The sequence below is a fragment of the Lissotriton helveticus genome, unplaced genomic scaffold (assembly GCF_964261635.1).
Source record: "Lissotriton helveticus unplaced genomic scaffold, aLisHel1.1 SCAFFOLD_1133, whole genome shotgun sequence".
In the NCBI taxonomy this organism is placed as follows: Eukaryota; Metazoa; Chordata; class Amphibia; order Caudata; family Salamandridae; genus Lissotriton; species Lissotriton helveticus.
Genome location: NW_027612027.1, coordinates 124380 through 145573, shown reverse-complemented (window position 1 = coordinate 145573; position 21194 = coordinate 124380). Strand labels below are relative to the sequence as shown.

The following is a 21194-nucleotide window of genomic DNA, read 5'->3' as shown; positions in this document are numbered from 1 at the left end:
GCTGAGCACCTCCAAATGTCACAAGTATCACAAAAACAGGTGCCTGGGGGCTGGAAGGAGGCCCAAGGCCTTGCAGCCCTTTCCTGATACTGTGAAGGGGTGAAATAGACTTTATTGGGCATGTGAAGTGTTTTGCTTTAACAACTCCAGCCAGGGGGATAACCTAAAATCTTACCCTGCGCTGAGCTCCATAACCCTGGGTATAAAGTGTGACTTCATCCCCTTGAAGCTTAAGACCACCAAATGTCACAGGTATCAGTCACATTGGTGCCTGGAGGCTGGAAGTAGGCACAAGGCCTTGCAGGACTATCCTGATACTGGGAAAGCGTGAAATACACTGTACTGGGCATGTGAGGTGTTTTGCTTAAACACCTCCAGCCAGGGGGATAACCTAAAATCTTACCCTGTGCTGAGCTCCATAACCCTAGGTAGAAAGTGTGACTTCATCCCCTTGAAGCTTAACACTACCAAATGTCACAGGTATCAGTAACATTGGTGCCTGGAAGTAGGCCCAAGGCCTTGCAGGCCTTTCCTGATACTGTGAATGGGTGAAATACACATTGTTGTGTATGGTAACTGTTCTATTTTCACGCCTTAAGCCTGGGGTGAAGCCTGAAATCTTACCCTGCGCGGAGCTCCATAACCCTGGGTAGAAGGTGCGACTTCATCCCCTTGAAGCTTAACACCACCAAATGTCACAGGTATCAGTAACATTGGTGCCTGGAGGCTGGAAGTAGGCACAAGGCCTTGCAGGCCTTTACTGATACTGGGAAAGGGTGAAATACACTGTACTGGGCATGTGAGGTGTTTTGCTTAAACACCTCCAGCCAGGGGGATAACCTGAATTCTTACCCTGCACTGAGCTCCATAACCCTGGGTAGAAGGTGTGACTTCTTCCCCTTGAAGCTTAACACCACCACATGTCACAGGTATCAGTAACATTGGTGCCTGGGGGCTGGAAGTAGGCCCAAGGCCTTGCAGGCCTTTCCTGATACTGTGAAAGGGGTGAAATAGACTTTATTGGGCATGTGAAGTGTTTTGCTTTAGCAACTCAAGCCCGGGCGATAACCTGAAATCTTACCCTGCGCTGAGCTCCATAACCCTGGGTAGAAGGTGTGACTTCTTCCCCTTGAAGCTTAACACCACCAAATGTCACAGGTATCAGTAACATTGGTGCCTGGGGGCTGGAAGTTGGCCCAAGGCCTTGCAGGCCTTTCCTGATACTGTGAAGGACTGAAATACAACGTATTGGGCATGTGAAGTGTTTTGCTTTAACACCTCCAGCCAGAGGGATGACCTGAAATCGTACCCTGCACTGAGCTCCATAACCCTGGGTAGAAGGTGTGACTTCTTCCCCTTGAAGCTTAACACCACCAAATGTCACAGGTATCAGTAACATTGGTGCCTGGAGGCTGGAAGTAGGCACAAGGCCTTGCAGGCCTTTCCTGATACTGGGAAAGGGTGAAATACACTGTACTGGGCATGTGAGGTGTTTTGCTTAAACACCTCCAGCCAGGGGGATAACCAAAAAATCTTACCCTGCGCTGAGCTCCATAACCCTGGGTATAAAGTGTGACTTCATCCCCTTGAAGCTTAACACCACCAAATGTCACAGGTATCAGTAAAATTGGTGCCTGGAGGCTGGAAGTAGGCCCACGGCCTTGCAGGCCTTTCCTGATACAGTAAAGGGGTGAAATAGACTTTATTGGGCATGTGGAGTGTTTTGCTTTAACACCTCCAGCCAGGGGGATAACCTGAAATCTTAGCCTGCGCAGAGCTCCATAACCCTGGGTAGAAGGTGCGACTTCATCCCCTTGAAGCTTTACACCACCAAATGTCACAGGCATCAGTAACATTGGTGCCTGGGGGCTGGAAGTAGGCACAAGGCCTTGCAGGCCTTTCCTGATACTGTTAAGGGGTGAAATAGAGTTTAATGGGCATGTGAAGTGTTTTGCTTTAACACCTCCAGCCAGGGGGATAACCTGAATTCTTACCCTGCGCTGAGCTCCATGACCCTGGGTAGAAAGTGTGACTTCATCCCCTTGAAGCTTAACACCACCAAATGTCACAGGTATCAGTTACATTGGTGCCTGGAGGCTGGAAGTATGCCCAAGGCCTTGCAGGCCTTTCCTAATACTGTGAAGGGGTGAAATAGACTTTATTGGGCATGTGAAGTGTTTTGCTTTAACACCTCAAGCCAGGGGGATAACCTGAAATCTTACCCTGCGCTGAGCTCCATAACCCTGGGTAAAAGGTGTGACGTCATCCCCTTGAAGCTTAACAACACCAAATGTCACAGGTATCAGTAAAATTGGTGCCTGGAGGCTGGATGTAGGCCCAAGGCCTTGCAGGCCTTTCCTGATACTGTGAATGGGTGAAATACACATTGCTGTGTATGGTAATTGTTCTATTTTCACGCCTCCAGCCTGGGGTGAAGCCTGAAATCTTACCCTGCGAGGAGCTCCATAACCCTGGGTAGAAGGTGTGACTTCATCCCCTTGAAGCTTAACACCACCAAATGTCACAGGTATCAGTACATTGGTGCCTGGGGGCTGGAAGTAGGCCCAAGGCCTTGCAGGCCTTTCCTGATACTGTGAAGGGGTGAAATAGACTTTATTGGGCATGTGAAGTGTTTTGCTTTAACACCTCAAGCCAGGGCGATAACCTGAAATCTTACCCTGCGCTGAGCTCCATAACCCTGGGTAGAAGGTGTGACTTCACCCCCTTGAAGTTGAACAACACCAAATGTCACAGGTATCAGTATAATTGGTGCCTGGAGGCTGGAAGTAGGCCCAAGGCATTGCAGGTCCTTCCTGATACTGTGATGGGGTGAAATAGACTTTATTGGGCATGTGAAGTATTTTTCTTTAACACCTCCAGCCAGGGGGATAACCCGAATTCTTACCCTGCACTGAGCTCCATAACCCTGGGTAGAAGGTGTGACTTCATCCCCTTGAAGCTTAACACCACCAAATGTCACAGGTATCAGTATCATTGGTGCCTGGAGGCTGGAAGTAGGCACAAGACCTTGCAGGCCTTTCCTGATACTGTGAAGGGGTGAAATAGACTTTACTTGGCATGTGTAGTGTTTTGCTTCATCACTTCCAGCTAAGGGTGAAAAGCTGATATCTTACCCTGCGCTGAGCTCCATAACCCTGGGTAGAAGGTGTGACTTCATCCCCTTGAAGTTGAACAACACCAAATGTCACAGGTATCAGTACAATTGGTGCCTGGAGAATAGATGTAGGCCCAAGGCCTTGCAGGCCTTTCCTGATACTGTGAAGGGGTGAAATAGACTTTACTTGGCATGTGTAGTGTTTTGCTTTAACACCTCGAGCAAGGGGGATAACCTGAAATCTTACCCTGCACTGAGCTCCTTAACCCCGGGTAAAAGGTGTGCCTTCATCCCCTTGAAGCTCAACACCACCAAATGTCACAGGTATCAGTAAAATTTGTGCCTGGAGGCTGGAAGTAGGCCCAAGGCCTTGCAGGCCTTTCCTGATACTGTGAAAGGGGTGAAATAGACTTTATTTGGCATGTGAAGTGTTTGGCTTTAACACCTCAGGCCAGGGGGATAAACTGAAATCTTACCCTGCACTGAGCTCCATAACCCTGGGTAGAAGGTGTGACTTCATGCCCTTTGAAGCTGAGCACCTCCAAATGTCACAAGTATCACAAAAACAGGTGCCTGGGGGCTGGAAGTAGGCCCAAGGCCTTGCAGGCCTTTCCTGATACTGTGAAGGGGTGAAATAGACTTTATTGGGCATGTGAAGTGTTTTGCTTTAACACCTCAAGCCAGGGGGATAACCTGAATTCTTACCCTGCGCTGAGCTCCATAACCCTGGGTAGAAGGTGTGACTTCATCCCCTTGAAGCTTAACACCACCACATGTCACAGGTATCAGTAACATTGGTGCCTGGAGGCTGGAAGTAGGCACACGGCATTGCAGGCCTTTCCTGATACTGTGAAGGGATGAAATAGACTTTAATGGGCATGCAAAGTGTTTTGCTTTAACACCTCCAGCCAGGGGGATAACCTGAATTCTTACCCTGCGCTGAGCTCCATAACCCTGGGTAGAAGGTGTGACTTCTTCCCCTTGAAGCTTAACACCACCAAATGTCACAGGTATCAGTAACATTGGTGCCTGGAGGCTGGAAGTAGGCACACGGCCTTGCAGGCCTTTCCTGATACTGTGAAGGCGTGAAATAGACTTTATTGGGCATGTGGAGTGTTTGGCTTTAACACCTCAAGCCAGGGGGATAACCTGAAATCTTACCCTGCGCTGAGCTCCATAACCCTGGGTAAAAGGTGTGACTTCATCCCCTTGAAGCTTAACACCACCACATGTCACAGGTAACAGTAACATTGGTGCCTGGAGGCTGGAAGTAGGCACAAGGCCTTGCAGGCCTTTCCTGATACTGTGAAGGGGTGAAAAAGACTTTAATGGGCATGTGAAGTGTTTTGCTTTAACACCTCCAGCCAGGGGGATAACCTGAATTCTTACCCTGCACTGAGCTCCATAACCCTGGGTAGAAGGTGTGACTTCATACCCTTGAAGCTTAACACCTCCAAATGTCACCGGTATCAGTACAATTGGTGCCTGGAGGCTGTAAGTAGGCCCAAGGCCTTGCAGGCCTTTCCTGATACTGAGAAAGGGGTGAAATAGACTTTATTGGGCATGTGAAGTGTTTTGCTTTAACACCTCAAGCCAGGGCGCATACCTGAATTCTTACCCTGCGCTGAGCTCCATAACCCTGGGTAAAAGGTGTGACTTCATCCCCTTGAAGCGTAACACCACCACATGTCACAGGTATCAGTAACATTGGTGCCTGGAGGCTGGAAGTAGGCACAAGGACTTGCAGGCCTTTCCTGATACTGTGAAGGGGTGAAATAGACTTTATTGGGCATGTGAAGTGTTTTGCTTTAACACCTCCAGCCAGGGTGATAACCTGAAATCTTACCCTGCGCTGACCTCAATAACCCTGGGTAGAAGGTACAACTTCGTCCCCTTGAACTTTAACACCGCCAAATGTCACAAGTTTCATTAAAACTGCTGCCTGGAGGCTGGAGGTAGGCCAGAGGCCTTGCGGACCTTTCCCTGTAACTGTAAAGGAGGGAAATACACTTTGTTGTGTATGTGATGTTTTGAGTTTTCACACATCTAGGCAGGGGTGATACCTGAAATCTTACCTCGTGCGGAGCTCCATAACCCTGGGTAGAAGGTGTGACTTCATCCCCTTGAAGCTGAACACCTCCAAATGTCACAAGTATCACAAAAACAGGTGCCTGGGGTCTGGAAGTAGGCCCAAGGCCTTGCAGGCCTTTCCTGATACTGTGAATGGGTGAAATAGACTTTATTGGGCATGTGAAGTGTTTTGCTTTAACACCTCCAGCCAGGGGGATAACCCGAATTCTTACCCTGCACTGAGCTCCATAACCCTGGGTAGAAGGTGTGACTTCATCCCCTTGAAGCTTAACACCACCACATGTCACAGGTATCAGTAACATTGGTGCCTGGAGGCTGGAAGTAGGCACAAGGCCTTGCAGGCCTTTCCTGATACTGTGAAGGGGTGAAACAGACTTTATTGGGCATGTGAAGTGTTTTAATTTAACACCTCCAGCCAGGGGGATAACCCAAATTCTTACCCTGCGCTGAGCTCCATAACCCTGGGTAGAAGATGTGACTTCTTCCCCTTGAAGCTTAACACCACCAAATGTCACAGGTATCAGTAACATTGGTGCCTGGAGGCTGGAAGTAGGCACAAGGCCTTGCAGGCCTTCCCTGATACTGTGGAGGGGTGAAATAGACTTTATTTGGCATGTGAAGTGTTTTCCTTTAACACCTCCAGCCAGGGGGATGACCTAAATTCTTACCCTGCGCGGAGCTCCATAACCCTGGGTAGAAGGTGTGACTTCATCCCCTTGAAGCTTAACACCACCACATGTCACAGGTATCAGTAACATTGGTGCCTGGAGGCTGGAAGTAGGCCCAAGGCCTTGCAGGCCTTTCCTGATACTGTGAAGGGGTGAAACAGACTTTATTGGGCATGTGAAGTGTTTTAATTTAACACCTCCAGCCAGGGGGATAACCCAAATTCTTACCCTGCGCTGAGCTCCATAACCCTGGGTAGAAGATATGACTTCTTCCCCTTGAAGCTTAACACCTCCAAATGTCACAGGTATCGGTATAATTGGTGGCAGGAGGCTGGAAGTAGGCCCAAGGCCTTGCAGGCCTTTCCTGATACTGTGGAGGGGTGAAATAGACTTTATTGGGCATGAGAAGTGTTTTGCTTTAACACCTCAAGTCAGGGGTGAAGCCTGGAATCTTACCCTGCGCTGAGTTCCAGAACCCTGGGTAGAAGGTGCAACTTCATCCCCTTGAAGTTGAACACCTACAAATGTCACAAGTGTCAGTGAAATTGGTGCCTAGAGGCTGGAAGAAGGCACAAGGCCTTTCCTGATACTGTGAAGGGGTGAAATAGACTTTATAGGGCATGTGAAGTGTTTTGCTTTAACACCTCAAGCCAGGGGGATAACCTGAATTCTTACCCTGCGCTGAGCTCCATAACCCTGGGTAGAAGGTGTGACTTCATCCCCTTGAAGCTTAACACCACCACATGTCACAGGTATCAGTAACATTGGTGCCTGGAGGCTGGAAGTAGGCACACGGCCTTGCAGGCCTTTCCTGATACTGTGAAGGGGTGAAATAGACTTTAATGGGCATGCAAAGTGTTTTGCTTTAACACCTCCAGCCAGGGGGATGACCTGAATTCTTACCCTGCGCTGAGCTCCATAACCCTGGGTAGAAGGTGTGACTTCCTCCCCTTGAAGCTTAACACCACCAAATGTCACAGGTATCAGTAACATTGGTGCCTGGAGGCTGGAAGTAGGTACAAGGCCTTGCAGGCCTTTCCTGATACTGTGAAGGTGTGAAATAGACTTTAGTGGGCTTGTGGAGTGTTTGGCTTTAACACCTCAAGCCAGGGGGATAACCTGAAATCTTACCCTGCGCTGAGCTCCATAACCCTGGGTAAAAGGTGTGACTTCATCCCCTTGAAGCTTAACACCACCACATGTCACAGGTAACAGTAACATTGGTGCCTGGAGGCTGGAAGTAGGCACAAGGCCTTGCAGGCCTTTCCTGATACTGTGAAGGGGTGAAATAGACTTTAATGGGCATGTGAAGTGTTTTGCTTTAACACCTCCAGCCAGGGGGATAACCTGAATTCTTACCCTGCACTGAGCTCCATAACCCTGGGTAGAAGGCGTGACTTCTTCCCCTTGAAGCTTAACACCACCAAATGTCACAGGTATCAGTAACTTTGGTGCCTGGAGGCTGGAAGTAGGCCCAAGGCCTTGCAGGCCTTTCCTGATACTGTGAAGGGGTGAAATAGACTTTATTTGGCATGTGGAGTGTTTTGCTTTAACACCTCAAGCCAGGGCGATAACCTGAAATCTTACCCTGCGCTGAGTTCCAGAACCCTGGGTAGAAGGTGCAACTTCATCCCCTTGAAGTTGAACACCTACAAATGTCACAAGTGTCAGTGAAATTGGTGCCTAGAGGCTGGAAGAAGGCACAAGGCCTTTCCTGATACTGTGAAGGGGTGAAATAGACTTTATAGGGCATGTGAAGTGTTTTGCTTTAACACCTCAAGCCAGGGGGATAACCTGAATTCTTACCCTGCGCTGAGCTCCATAACCCTGGGTAGAAGGTGTGACTTCATCCCCTTGAAGCTTAACACCACCACATGTCACAGGTATCAGTAACATTGGTGCCTGGAGGCTGGAAGTAGGCACACGGCCTTGCAGGCCTTTCCTGATACTGTGAAGGGGTGAAATAGACTTTAATGGGCATGCAAAGTGTTTTGCTTTAACACCTCCATCCAGGGGGATAACCTGAATTCTTACCCTGCGCTGAGCTCCATAACCCTTGGTAGAAGGTGTGACTTCCTCCCCTTGAAGCTTAACACCACCAAATGTCACAGGTATCAGTAACATTGGTGCCTGGAGGCTGGAAGTAGGTACAAGGCCTTGCAGGCCTTTCCTGATACTGTGATGGCGTGAAATAGACTTTATTGGGCATGTGGAGTGTTTGGCTTTAACACCTCAAGCCAGGGGGATAACCTGAAATCTTACCCTGCGCTGAGCTCCATAACCCTGGGTAAAAGGTGTGACTTCATCCCCTTGAAGCTTAACACCACCACATGTCACAGGTAACAGTAACATTGGTGCCTGGAGGCTGGAAGTAGGCACAAGGCCTTGCAGGCCTTTCCTGATACTGTGAAGGGGTGAAATAGACTTTGATGGGCATGTGAAGTGTTTTGCTTTAACACCTCCAGCCAGGGGGATAACCTGAATTCTTACCCTGCACTGAGCTCCATAACCCTGGGTAGAAGGCGTGACTTCTTCCCCTTGAAGCTTAACACCACCAAATGTCACAGGTATCAGTAACTTTGGTGCCTGGAGGCTGGAAGTAGGCCCAAGGCCTTGCAGGCCTTTCCTGATACTGGGTAGAAGTCACGCCTTCTACCCAGGGTTATGGAACTCAGCGCAGGGTAAGATTCCAGGCTTCACCCCTGACTGGAGGTGTTAAAGCAAAACACTTCTCATGCCCAATAAAGTCTATTTCACCCCTCCACAGTATCAGGAAAGGCCTGCAAGGCCTTGGGCCTACTTCCAGCCTCCTGGCACCAATTATACTGATACCTGTGACATTTGGAGGTGTTAAGCTTCAAGGGGATGAAGTTGCACCTTCTACCCAGGGTTATGGAGCTCCGCGCAGGGTAAGAATTTAGGTCATCCCCCTGGCTGGAGGTGTTAAAGGAAAACACTTCACATGCCCAATAAAGTCTAGTTCACCCCTTCACAGTATCAGGAAATGCCTGCAAGGCCTTGGGCCTACTTCCAGCCTCCTGGCACCAATTATACTGATACCTGTGACATTTGGAGGTGTTAAGCTTCAAGGGGATGAAGTCACACCTTTTACCCAGGGTTATGGAGCTCAGCGCAGAGTAAGATTTCAGGTTATCGCCCTGGCTTGAGGTGTTAAAGCAAAACACTTCACATGCCCAATAAAGTCTAGTTCACCCCTTCACAGTATCAGGAAAGGCCTGCAAGGCCTTGTGCCTACTTTCAGCCTCCAGGCACCAATGTTACTGATACCTGTGACATGTGGTGGTGTAAGCTTCAAGGGGATGAAGTCACACCTTTTACCCAGGGTTATGGAGCTCAGCACAGGGTAAGATTTCAGGTTATCGCCCTGGCTTGAGGTGTTAAAGCAAAACACTCCACATGCCAAATAAAGTCTATTTCACCCCTTCACAGTATCAGGAAAGGCCTGCAAGGCCTTGGGCCTACTTCCAGCCTCCAGGCACCAAAGTTACTGATACCTGTGACATTTGGTGGTGTTAAGCTTCAAGGGGATGAAGTCACACTTTCTACCCAGGGTTATGGAGCTCAGCGCAGGGTAAGAATTCAGGTTATCCCCCTGGCTGGAGGTGTTAAAGCAAAATACTTCACATGCCCATTAAACTCTATTTCACCCCTTCACAGTATCAGGAAAGGCCTGCAAGGCCTTGTGCCTACTTCCAGCCCCCAGGCACCAATGTTACTGATGCCTGTGACATTTGGTGGTGTAAAGCTTCAAGGGGATGAAGTTGCACCTTCTACCCAGGGTTATGGAGCTCTGCGCAGGGTAAGATTTCAGGTTATCCGCCTGGCTGGAGGTGTTAAAGCAAAACACTCCACATGCCCAATAAAGTCCATTTCACCCCTTCACTGTATCAGGAAAGGCCTGCAAGGCCTTGGGCCTACCTCCAGCCTCCAGGCACCAATGTTACTGATACCTGTGACATGTGGTGGTGTTAAGCTTCAAGGGGATGAAGTCACACTTTCTACCCAGGGTTATGGAGCTCAGCGCAGGGTAAGAATTCAGGTTATCCCCCTGGCTGGAGGTGTTAAAGCAAAACACTTCACATGCCCAATAAATTGTATTTCACCCCTTCACAGTATCAGGAAAGGCCTGCAAGGCCTTGGGCCTACTTCCAGCCTCCAGGCACCAATGTTACTGATGCCTGTGACATTTGGTGGTGTTAAGCTTCAAGGGGATGAAGTCACACCTTTTACCCAGGGTTATGGAGCTCAGTGCAGGGTAAGAATTCAGGGTATCCCCCTGGCTGGAGGTGTTAAAGCAAAACACTTCACATGCCCAGTACAGTGTATTTCACCCTGTCCCAGTATCAGGAAAGGCCTGCAAGGCTTTGTGCCTACTTCCAGCCTCCAGGCACCAATGTTACTGATACCTGTGACATTTGGCGGTGTTAAGCTTCAAGGGGAAGAAGTCACACCATCTACCCAGGGTTATGGAGCTCAGTGCAGGGTAAGAATTGAGGTTATCCCCCTGGCTGGAGGTGTTAAAGCAAAACACTTCACATGCCCAATAAAGTCTATTTCACCCCTTCACAGTATCAGGAAAGGCCTGCAAGGCCTTGTGCCTACTTCCAGCCTCCAGGCACCAATGTTACTGATGCCTGTGACATTTGGTGGTGTTAAGCTTCAAGGGGAAGAAGTCACACCTTTTACCCAGGGTTATGGAGCTCAGCGCAGGGTAAGATTTCAGGTTATCCCCCTGGCTTGAGGTGTTAAATCAAAACACTTCACATGCCCAATAAAGTCTATTTCACCCCTTCACAGTATCAGGAAAGGCCTGCAAGGCCTTGGGCCTACTTCCAGCCCCCAGGCACCAATGTACTGATACCTGTGACATTTGGTGGTGTTAAGCTTCAAGGGGATGAAGTCACACCTTCTACCCAGGGTTATGGAGCTCCTCGCAGGGTAAGATTTCAGGCTTCACCCCAGGCTGGAGGCGTGAAAATAGAACAATTACCATACACAGCAATGTGTATTTCACCCATTCACAGTATCAGGAAAGGCCTGCAAGGCCTTGGGCCTACTTCTAGCCTCCAGGCACCAATTTTACTGATACCTGTGACATTTGGTGGTGTTAAGCTTCAAGGGGATGAAGTCACACTTTATACCCAGGGTTATGGAGCTCAGCGCAGGGTAAGATTTTTGGTTATCCCCCTGGCTGGAGGTGTTTAAGCAAAACACCTCACATGCCCAGTACAGTGTATTTCACCCTTTCCCAGTATCAGGAAAGGCCTGCAAGGCCTTGTGCCTACTTCCAGCCTCCAGGCACCAATGTTACTGATACCTGTGACATTTGGTGGTGTTAAGCTTCAAGGGGAAGAAGTCCCACCTTCTACCCAGGGTTATGGAGCTCAGCGCAGGGTAAGATTTCAGGTTATCCCCCTGGCTTGAGGTGTTAAAGCCAAACACTCCACATGCCCAAGAATGTCTATTTCACACCTACACGGTATCAGGAAAGGCCTGCAAGGCCTTGGGCCTGCTTCCAGCCTCCAGGCACCAATGTTACTGATACCTGTGACATTTGGTGGTGTTAAGCTTCAAGGGGAAGGAGTCACATCTTCAACCCAGGGTTATGGAGCTCAGTGCAGGGTAAGAATTCAGGGTATCCCCCTGGCTGGAGGTGTTAAAGCAAAACATTTCACATGCCCAATAAGGTCTATTTCTCCCCTTCGCAGTGTCGGGAAAGGCCTGTAATGCCTTTGGCCTATTTCCAACCTCCAGGCACCATTTTTTGGGATACATGTAACATTTGGAGGTGTTAATCTTCAAAGGGATACAGTTGCTCCTTCTACCCAGGGCTATGGAAGTATGCACAGGGGGAGATCGCAGGTTTTCCCCTTGGAAGGAGGCGGAGAAGTAAAACACTTCCCTCAAATCCAAGGCGGCAAGGCTGAAATCTTACCCTATGCAGAGCTCCGTAGTTCTGGGTAGACGGAGTGCCATTGTCCCCTTGCAGCTGAGCACATCATAATTTCACATTTATCACTAAAACATGTGTTTGGTGGATAGAAATGTGCCCATGTCTCTGCAGGCCAAGGCCTGATCTTTCAAATGGGTGTATGTACCTTTTAGGCTAGGTGAAGTGTTTTCATTTCTTCACCTCCACTCGTGAGGGAAATCTTGAATCTTACCCTGCCTGGAGCTCCAAATCCCTGGGTAGAAAGAGTGACTTAGTGCCCTTGAATCTGAAAACCTCATAATGTCACAAATATCACTAAAGCAGGTCCCTGGTGGCTAGAAATGCCCCAGAGCCCTGAAGGCTCTATTCTGATATGGTGACTGGGTTATTTTGTGCTGTTTTGGGCCGTGTGAAGTATTTTATTCTTACACCGCCACCCCAGGGAAAGACGTGAAATATTTTCCTGTGCGGAGCTCTATATCTCTGGGAAGAAGGGCTGACGTTGTCCCCTTTATTCTGGAAACCTCATAGTATCAGATATATTACTAAAACAGGTTCCTGGAAGCTAGGGATGGGCCAGGGTACCTGAAGGCTAAGATCTGAAACTGTGAATGGTGTTCATGTACGTCTTGGACTATGAGAAGTGTTTTATTTGTGTTTCCCTCTACCTACATATAAGGCGAAAACCTGTAATTAGCAGTAGACCTCAATCAGGCTGCCAGGCGCAGAATCTGATTTGTCGGCGCAGGTCGCACTCTTGACATGCCATTTGATTCAGGAGTGGTCCCCACCCCAGCAATCGGGCTCAATACAACATTGATAGTCACAGGCCTCACTCTGTACTGTGGGATGTATGATGTAACAATTAGATTGCGGTACATTACATTGCTGTTTTAGGCGCTTTCCACGACTTGCACGGGAGGGCGCTCTAGACTTAGGAATAGTATGATTTACTATTCGAACTCCAGCCTAAGTAAGGTAGGGAAGGTGTTGGAATAGTAAATCGCACTATTCCATAGTCTAGTGCGCCCTCCCGTGCAAGTCGTGGAAAAGACTTGCGTTGTAAATGCAGCGATCGAAATGTACTGCGGTGTTTTGACCGCGTTGTTAAGGTCGGTTCCCGTCCAAAGATGTCACCTGAGATGTAAACCTAACTCCAGCTGTGAACATCAGCTCAGCAGAGTGCCTCCATGCAGGTACTGGGGTCACCATTTCAGGTGCCTTCACACCTTCTGCTCTCACGCTGGGTGCCAATGTAGGTCTAACTCGGCCGCCTGCCTCTATTGTGTCACTGTGTGTTTATTATGTTTAGTGTGCCCCCGTCTCCTCCAGCTCGGCGCTTGGCAGTGAATGCCCTCTGGCTGCATGTGAAGCTACCAGCGCGCAGCCGCCTTGTGATGCCCGTGAGTCTTGAGCCCGGCCCGTGCCCCGCTGCTTGTAAAAATCCCCCGGCTGCCCCCGAGTCGTGGGTGCCACAGCCGAGGGTGCAGGCGCGCGGCGAGGGCCCCCCTGACCCCCGGGCCGGGGCCCCCTGTTGTTGTCTTCGCTCCCCCGCTCGGCCGGCGGAGCCCTGTGTTACTTCGGCCCGTTCCAGAACGCGCTCCCCGCGTCCCCCTGAGCCCCATTGTGACGCCACAGGGCCCACTCCCTGCAGGAGGCCCCTCCCGCCCGCGGGCCGCCGCTCCCGGCCTCAGAGCGCGAGGGTGGATCGGGGGAAAGGGGCCCGGGGCCCGGGATTCAAGGCACGGGGGCGTCAGCCATCGGGGGAGGGCAGAGATTCACGGCGGATTACAAGCCTCTGAGGACGGGGTCGGCTGAAACGGGGGAGGGCACGGGAAGGGGTTGAAGTTGGGCTTCTTTTCATGTGTGTATGGGAGCGTGTGTTTAACGGATTGTGTTTAAAAACTTAGATAATCCGATAGTAGGAAACACAAAAGTCAGCTCGGAGCAGAGAGCCGAGTGCGCCTCGCACACAGCCCTCACTCCTCGGAACCAATCAGGGGCTGGCTCCTCCCACACGAACAGCAGACCTCCACAGAGACTTAGGGATTGAGATGCTGGACGACCATCTCCTCAAACTCAACAGGAAATTCTACACAGGATTAGATCAAAAAGAAAACCCACTGATCAGGAAACTCGCAGACATCTCTACGAACCCATTTGACCGCTACCCGCGTCCCATTGAAGCGCTAACCTTGCGAAACTGAAACAGAAACGCAGCATCCAAAAACTCAGCACTGCTTGAAGGCAAACGCCGGCAGGTACACAAAACCCACCGCTGCCAGATGGCATGATAGCCTCGGCAAGCAACCAAAACTCAACACTATCAGAAGGAACTTGATGGACAAAGACAAGACCCCCTGAGGAAACATGCTGACAATTCTGCATACTCAATCGACCGCTACCCGCGGCCCATCACTGAGATGACCATGTGATGCAACCTCAACTGTGACAAAGCGTCACACATCAATAAGACAATCTAAACAGCGACTAAAAAATTCAAAACGATTGTGGAGTAATGAGGCTACTGCCTCGGTATCCAAAAACTCACCACTGTCAGAAGGAATCTGACAGACGAAAACAAGACAGCAGACGGGAGGTACATTTCTGTTCTGTGACAGCGCCGAGACTCGTATTGCAATGGCAGAAACCGCTCCAGCCGCCGCGGCTCCTCCCGCTGAGGTCGCCCCCAAGAAGAAGCAGAAGAAAGCAGCGGGGGCCTCCAAGGCCAAGAAGCCTTCCGGTCCCAGCGTGTCCGACCTGATTTTGAAGTGTGTGACCGCCTCGGCCGAGAGGAAGGGAGTCTCCCTGGTGGCTCTGAAGAAGGCGCTGACCGCCGCCGGCTACGATGCGGACAAGAACAAGGGCCGCGTTAAGGTCTCCCTGAAGAGCCTGGTCAGTAAAGGCGCCCTAGCCCAGCTGAAGGGCACCGGGGCCTCCGGGTCCTTCAAAGTGAACAAGAAGCAGCTGGAGGGCAAGAAGGCAGCCAAGAAGACAGCTGCCAAGACCAAGAAGCCAGCGGCCAAGAAAGCTGCCCCTGCCGCCAAGAAGCCCAAAAAGGCTCCCGCGGGGGTCAAGAAGAGCCCGAAGAAGGTCAAGAAGCCAGCAGCAGCCAAGAGCCCCAAGAAGCCCAAGGCTGCCCCTGCCAAGAAGGCTGCCAAGAGCCCAGCGAAAGCCAAGGCGGCGAAGCCCAAAGTAGCCAAGAAAAGCCCTGCCAAGGTAGTCAAACCCAAGGCAGCCAAGCCCAAAGCAGCGAAGCCCAAAAAGGCAGCGCCCAAGAAGAAGTAAGGGCTGGCACCGAGACACTGCAAACACAACGGCTCTTTTAAGGGCCACCACCCTATCTAGAAGAGAGCGTGTTCCTCCCCACCTTTGCACCCACCCAATGGCCCCACTTCTCAAAAATAAACCGCACCATACATCCATAGCGCACTTTTCCACACGCGAGTGCCGCGTGTGATCTTGGCCATATAAACGGCTCTTTCGGTGCTGCGTGGATTGAAATCGTTATTACATAGAAAATAAGGGGGTCCGGGAGTTATAAGGCCTCCGTTTATAATACATGTGCAATAACGTGTGTGTCTCTGTGCTTTCACTGTACCCGGGCAGACTCTAAATAGTGTCTGCATAAAGCAGATGATTGTGAACTTTAATTGGAGCGCAGGTAACTGCGTGCTCCAGGGTGAGGGTAAAAAGCGGGTCTGGGAGTTATAAGACCTCAGTTTATTATAAACGTGTTTGTGTTGGTGCTTTCACTGTATCCGGGCAGACTCGATATAGCGCCTGCATAAAGCAGACGATTGTGAACTTTCAATCGAGCGCAGGTAACGGGGGCGTGTTCCAGAGTGACCAAGGGCAGTGTGCTTATGACATCTCGGGCTCCTCTCCCGGTTGACCGGGGTCGAGTCGTCCTCGTGACTACAAGTGGATGGACGGACGGAGACAAAGGCTGACCGAGGCGCGGGCTCCGGCGCCATCATCCAAGGGGGGGGGTCTCTTTTATCCACAGCTCATTGGACAGCTAGGCTGCAGCCTCCAGTTCAGTATCCAATCGTTGCACACCGCGGGCTATTTTCGAACGTGGGGCGGTCTCCTCAGCCAACCAGAGCAGCCCTCCGTCTGTGAGGGCATAAATAGGGCTCTTTCCCTGGTAGACGCCATTCTTCTCTGCCTTCGCTGAGAGAGACCGCTCCCGCCATGGCCCGCACCAAGCAGACAGCCCGCAAGTCCACCGGCGGCAAAGCGCCCCGCAAGCAGCTGGCCACCAAGGCAGCCCGCAAGAGCGCGCCTGCCACCGGAGGAGTCAAGAAGCCTCACCGCTACCGGCCAGGCACCGTGGCTCTCCGCGAGATCCGCCGCTACCAGAAGTCCACCGAGCTCCTCATCCGCAAGCTGCCCTTCCAGCGCTTGGTGAGGGAGATCGCCCAGGACTTCAAGACCGACCTGCGCTTCCAGAGCTCCGCCGTCATGGCCCTGCAGGAGGTCAGCGAGGCCTACCTGGTCGGGCTCTTCGAGGACACCAACCTGTGCGCCATCCACGCCAAGAGGGTGACCATCATGCCCAAGGACATCCAGCTGGCCCGTCGCATCCGAGGCGAGAGGGCCTAAGGAGACGGACCGACCCGAACAACCACCACCACAACGGCTCTTTTAAGGGCCACCACCCTGTCACCTACGAGCTTCTCTTATCTGTCATGGCATGTGTTTTACAGGTTAGGGAGGGTGTGCTGTGAGTACCACGGTCACTGGGCAACTTATACCGGCTCTGGGTTAACCAGAGCACTCTGTGTTCACAGTGCATAAACGCCTGTTCAATGTGTCCATCTAATAATAAAAAGCCTTTTTATAGGGGGTTGTGCAGGGATCCGCTGGTCACAAGCCACCGCTTAAGGGGCATCTGTGTCCCCGGTACATCGGGTTCGTGTGTCTGATTTCGGGAACGTTTGCCCCGGGGTGAACTAACGCCGTTCCCCAGGGTCTTAAAAGTACAAACACAACGTTAAACCCGCTCACAGAGACACTGTTCGCCCCCAACATGGAAAACCATAAGCCCGGGGGGGGGGGGGGCAGATGTGTGAATTCCCCAGTGGGTTTATTGAACCTCATCGTTACAGTGCTCATGTGACACTTGGTCCCATTCATATAGACATGTTAATTTAAAGAGGCGGAACGGGTTGCCTGCTGTCGGCCCTCGGTCTGCAGCAAGCCCCGTGAGAGCGGGCCTTTCTGCACTTAACATTACCCTTATAAAACACATATTCCAAAACACATTTCTCCGGTCATAATAGAAGCACGTTAGCTCTTAGGGGAGGAAGTGGTTGGCCCTTAAAAGAGCCGTTGTGTTCGTTGGGGTGCGCCTGGAAGCCCATGGGCATGCAAAGTGTTTTGCTTTAACACCTCCAGCCAGGGGGATAACCTGAATTCTTACCCTGCGCTGAGCTCCATAACCCTGGGTAGAAGGTTTGACTTCTTCCCCTTGAAGCTTAACACCACCAAATGTCACAGGTATCAGTAACATTGGTGCCTGGAGGCTGGAAGTAGGCACAAGGCCTTGCAGGCCTTTCCTGATACTGTGAAGGCGTGAAATAGACTTTATTGGGCATATGGAGTGTTTGGCTTTAACACCTCAAGCCAGGGGGATAACCTGAAATCTTACCCTGCGCTGAGCTCCATAACCCTGGGTAAAAGGTGTGACTTCATCCCCTTGAAGCTTAACACCACCACATGTCACAGGTAACAGTAACATTGGTGCCTGGAGGCTGGAAGTAGGCACAAGGCCTTGCAGGCCTTTCCTGATACTGTGAAGGGGTGAAATAGACTTTAATGGGCATGTGAAGTGTTTTGCTTTAACACCTCCAGCCAGGGGGATAACCTGAATTCTTACCCTGCACTGAGCTCCATAACCCTGGGTAGAAGGCGTGACTTCTTCCCCTTGAAGCTTAACACCACCAAATGTCACAGGTATCAGTAACTTTGGTGCCTGGAGGCTGGAAGTAGGCCCAAGGCCTTGCAGGCCTTTCCTGATACTGTGAAGGGGTGAAATAGACTTTATTTGGCATGTGGAGTGTTTTGCTTTAACACCTCAAGCCAGGGCGATAACCTGAAATCTTACCCTGCGCTGAGCTCCATAACCCTGGGTAAAAGGTGTGACTTCATCCCCTTGAAGCTTAACACCACCAAATATCACAGGTATCAGTAACATTGGTGCCTGGAGGCTGGAAGTAGGCACAAGGCCTTGCAGGCCTTTCCTGATACTGTGAAGGGGTGAAACAGACTTTATTGGGCATGTGAAGTGTTTTGCTTTAACACCTCCAGCCAGGGGGATAACCCAAATTCTTACCCTGCACTGAGCTCCATAACCCTGGGTAGAAGGTGTGACTTCATCCCATTGAAGCTTAACACCACCACATGTCACAGGTATCAGTAACATTGTTGCCTGGAGGCTGGAAGTAGGCACAAGGCCTTGCAGGCCTTTCATGATACTGTGAAGGGGTGAAACAGACTTTATTGGGCATGTGAAGTGTTTTAATTTTACACCTCCAGCCAGGGGGATAACCCAAATTCTTACCCTGCGCTGAGCTCCATAACCCTGGGTAGAAGATTTGACTTCTTCCCATTGAAGCTTAACACCACCAAATGTCACAGGTATCAGTAACATTGGTGCCTGGAGGCTGGAAGTAGGCACAAGGCCTTGCAGGCCTTTCCTGATACTGGGAAAGGGTTAAATACACTGTACTGGGCATGTGAGGTGTTTTGCTTAAACACCTCCAGCCAGGGGGATAACCTGAAATCTTACCCTGCGCGGAGCTCCATAACCCTGGGTAGAAGGTGCGACTTCATCCCCTTGGAGCTTAACACCACCAAAGGTCACAGGTATCAGTAACATTGGTGCCTGGAGGCTGGAAGTAGGCCCAAGGCCTTGCAGGCCTTTCCTGATACTGTGAAGGGGTGAAATAGAGTTTAATGGGCATGTGAAGTGTTTTGCTTTAACACCTCCAGCCAGGGGGATAACCTGAATTCTTACCCTGCGCTGAGCTCCATAACCCTGGGTAGAAAGTGTGACTTCATCCCCTTGAAGCTTAACACTACCAAATGTCACAGGTATCAGTAACATTGGTGCCTGGAGGCTGGAAGTAGGCCCAAGGCCTTGCAGGCCTTTCCTGATACTGTGAATGGGTGAAATACACATTGTTGTGTATGGTAACTGTTCTATTTTCACGCCTTAAGCCTGGGGTGAAGCCTGAAATCTTACCCTGCGCGGAGCTCCATAACCCTGGGTAGAAGGTGCGACTTCATCCCCTTGAAGCTTAACACCACCAAATGTCACAGGTATCAGTAACATTGGTGCCTGGAGGCTGGAAGTAGGCACAAGGCCTTGCAGGCCTTTCCTGATACTGGGAAAGGGTGAAATACACTGTACTGGGCGTGTGAGGTGTTTTGCTTAAACACCTCCAGCCAGGTGGATTACCTAAAATCTTACCCTGCTCTGAGCTCCATAACCCTGGATAGAAAGTGTGACTTCGTCCCCTTGAAGCTTAACACCACCAAATGTCACAGGTATCAGTAAAATTGGTGCCTGGAGGCTGGAAGTAGGCCCAAGGCCTTGCAGGCCTTTCCTGATACCGTGAAGGTGTGAAATAGACTTTCTTGGGCATGTGGAGTGTTTGGCTTTAACACCTCAATCCAGGGGGATAACCTGAAATCTTACCCTGCGCTGAGCTCCATGACCCTGGGTAAAAGGTGTGACTACATCCCCTTGAAACTTAACACCACCACATGTCACAGGTATCAGTAACATTGGTGCGTGGAGGCTGGAAGTAGGCCCAATGCCTTGCAGGCCTTTCCTGATACTGTGAAGAGGTGAAATAGACTTTATTGGGCATGTGGAGTGTTTGGCTTTAACACCTCAAGCCAGGGGGATAACCTGAAATCTTACCCTGCGCTGAGCTCCATAACCCTGGGTAGAAGGTGTGACTTAATCCCCTTGAAGCTTAACCCCACCACATGTCACAGGTAACAGTAACATTGGTGCCTGGAGGCTGGAAGTAGGCACAAGGCCTTGCAGGCCTTTCCTGATACTGTGAAGGGGTGAAATAGACTTCAATGGGCGTGCAAAGTGTTTTCCTTTAACACCTCCAGCCAGGGGGATAACCTGAAATCTTACCCTGCGCTGAGCTCCATAACCCTGGGTAGAAGATGTGACTTCATCCCCTTGAAGCTGAGCACCTCCAAATGTCACAAGTATCACAAAAACAGGTGCCTGGGGGCTGGAAGGAGGCCCAAGGCCTTGCAGCCCTTTCCTGATACTGTGAAGGGGTGAAATAGACTTTATTGGGCATGTGAAGTGTTTTGCTTTAACAACTCCAGCCAGGGGGATAACCTAAAATCTTACCCTGCGCTGAGCTCCATAACCCTGGGTATAAAGTGTGACTTCATCCCCTTGAAGCTTAAGACCACCAAATGTCACAGGTATCAGTCACATTGGTGCCTGGAGGCTGGAAGTAGGCACAAGGCCTTGCAGGACTATCCTGATACTGGGAAAGCGTGAAATACACTGTACTGGGCATGTGAGGTGTTTTGCTTAAACACCTCCAGCCAGGGGGATAACCTAAAATCTTACCCTGTGCTGAGCTCCATAACCCTAGGTAGAAAGTGTGACTTCATCCCCTTGAAGCTTAACACTACCAAATGTCACAGGTATCAGTAACATTGGTGCCTGGAAGTAGGCCCAAGGCCTTGCAGGCCTTTCCTGATACTGTGAATGGGTGAAATACACATTGTTGTGTATGGTAACTGTTCTATTTTCACGCCTTAAGCCTGGGGTGAAGCCTGAAATCTTACCCTGCGCGGAGCTCCATAACCCTGGGTAGAAGGTGCGACTTCATCCCCTTGAAGCTTAACACCACCAAATGTCACAGGTATCAGTAACATTGGTGCCTGGAGGCTGGAAGTAGGCACAAGGCCTTGCAGGCCTTTACTGATACTGGGAAAGGGTGAAATACACTGTACTGGGCATGTGAGGTGTTTTGCTTAAACACCTCCAGCCAGGGGGATAACCTGAATTCTTACCCTGCACTGAGCTCCATAACCCTGGGTAGAAGGTGTGACTTCATCCCATTGAAGCTTAACACCACCACATGTCACAGGTATCAGTAACATTGTTGCCTGGAGGCTGGAAGTAGGCACAAGGCCTTGCAGGCCTTTCATGATACTGTGAAGGGGTGAAACAGACTTTATTGGGCATGTGAAGTGTTTTAATTTTACACCTCCAGCCAGGGGGATAACCCAAATTCTTACCCTGCGCTGAGCTCCATAACCCTGGGTAGAAGATTTGACTTCTTCCCATTGAAGCTTAACACCACCACAT

General features: G+C 50.5%; 1 protein-coding gene across 1 annotated transcript; it reads left to right on the top strand.

Annotated features, from left to right (window-relative positions):
• The first annotated feature begins 14423 nt into the window (after positions 1-14423).
• Positions 14424-15141, top strand: LOC144807594 (histone H1.01-like). Its single transcript, XM_078673234.1, has one exon. It carries the CDS (start codon positions 14468-14470, stop codon positions 15113-15115), a length of 648 nt encoding a protein of 215 aa, XP_078529360.1. The 5' UTR covers positions 14424-14467; the 3' UTR covers positions 15116-15141.
• Positions 15142-21194: the final 6053 nt, after the last annotated feature.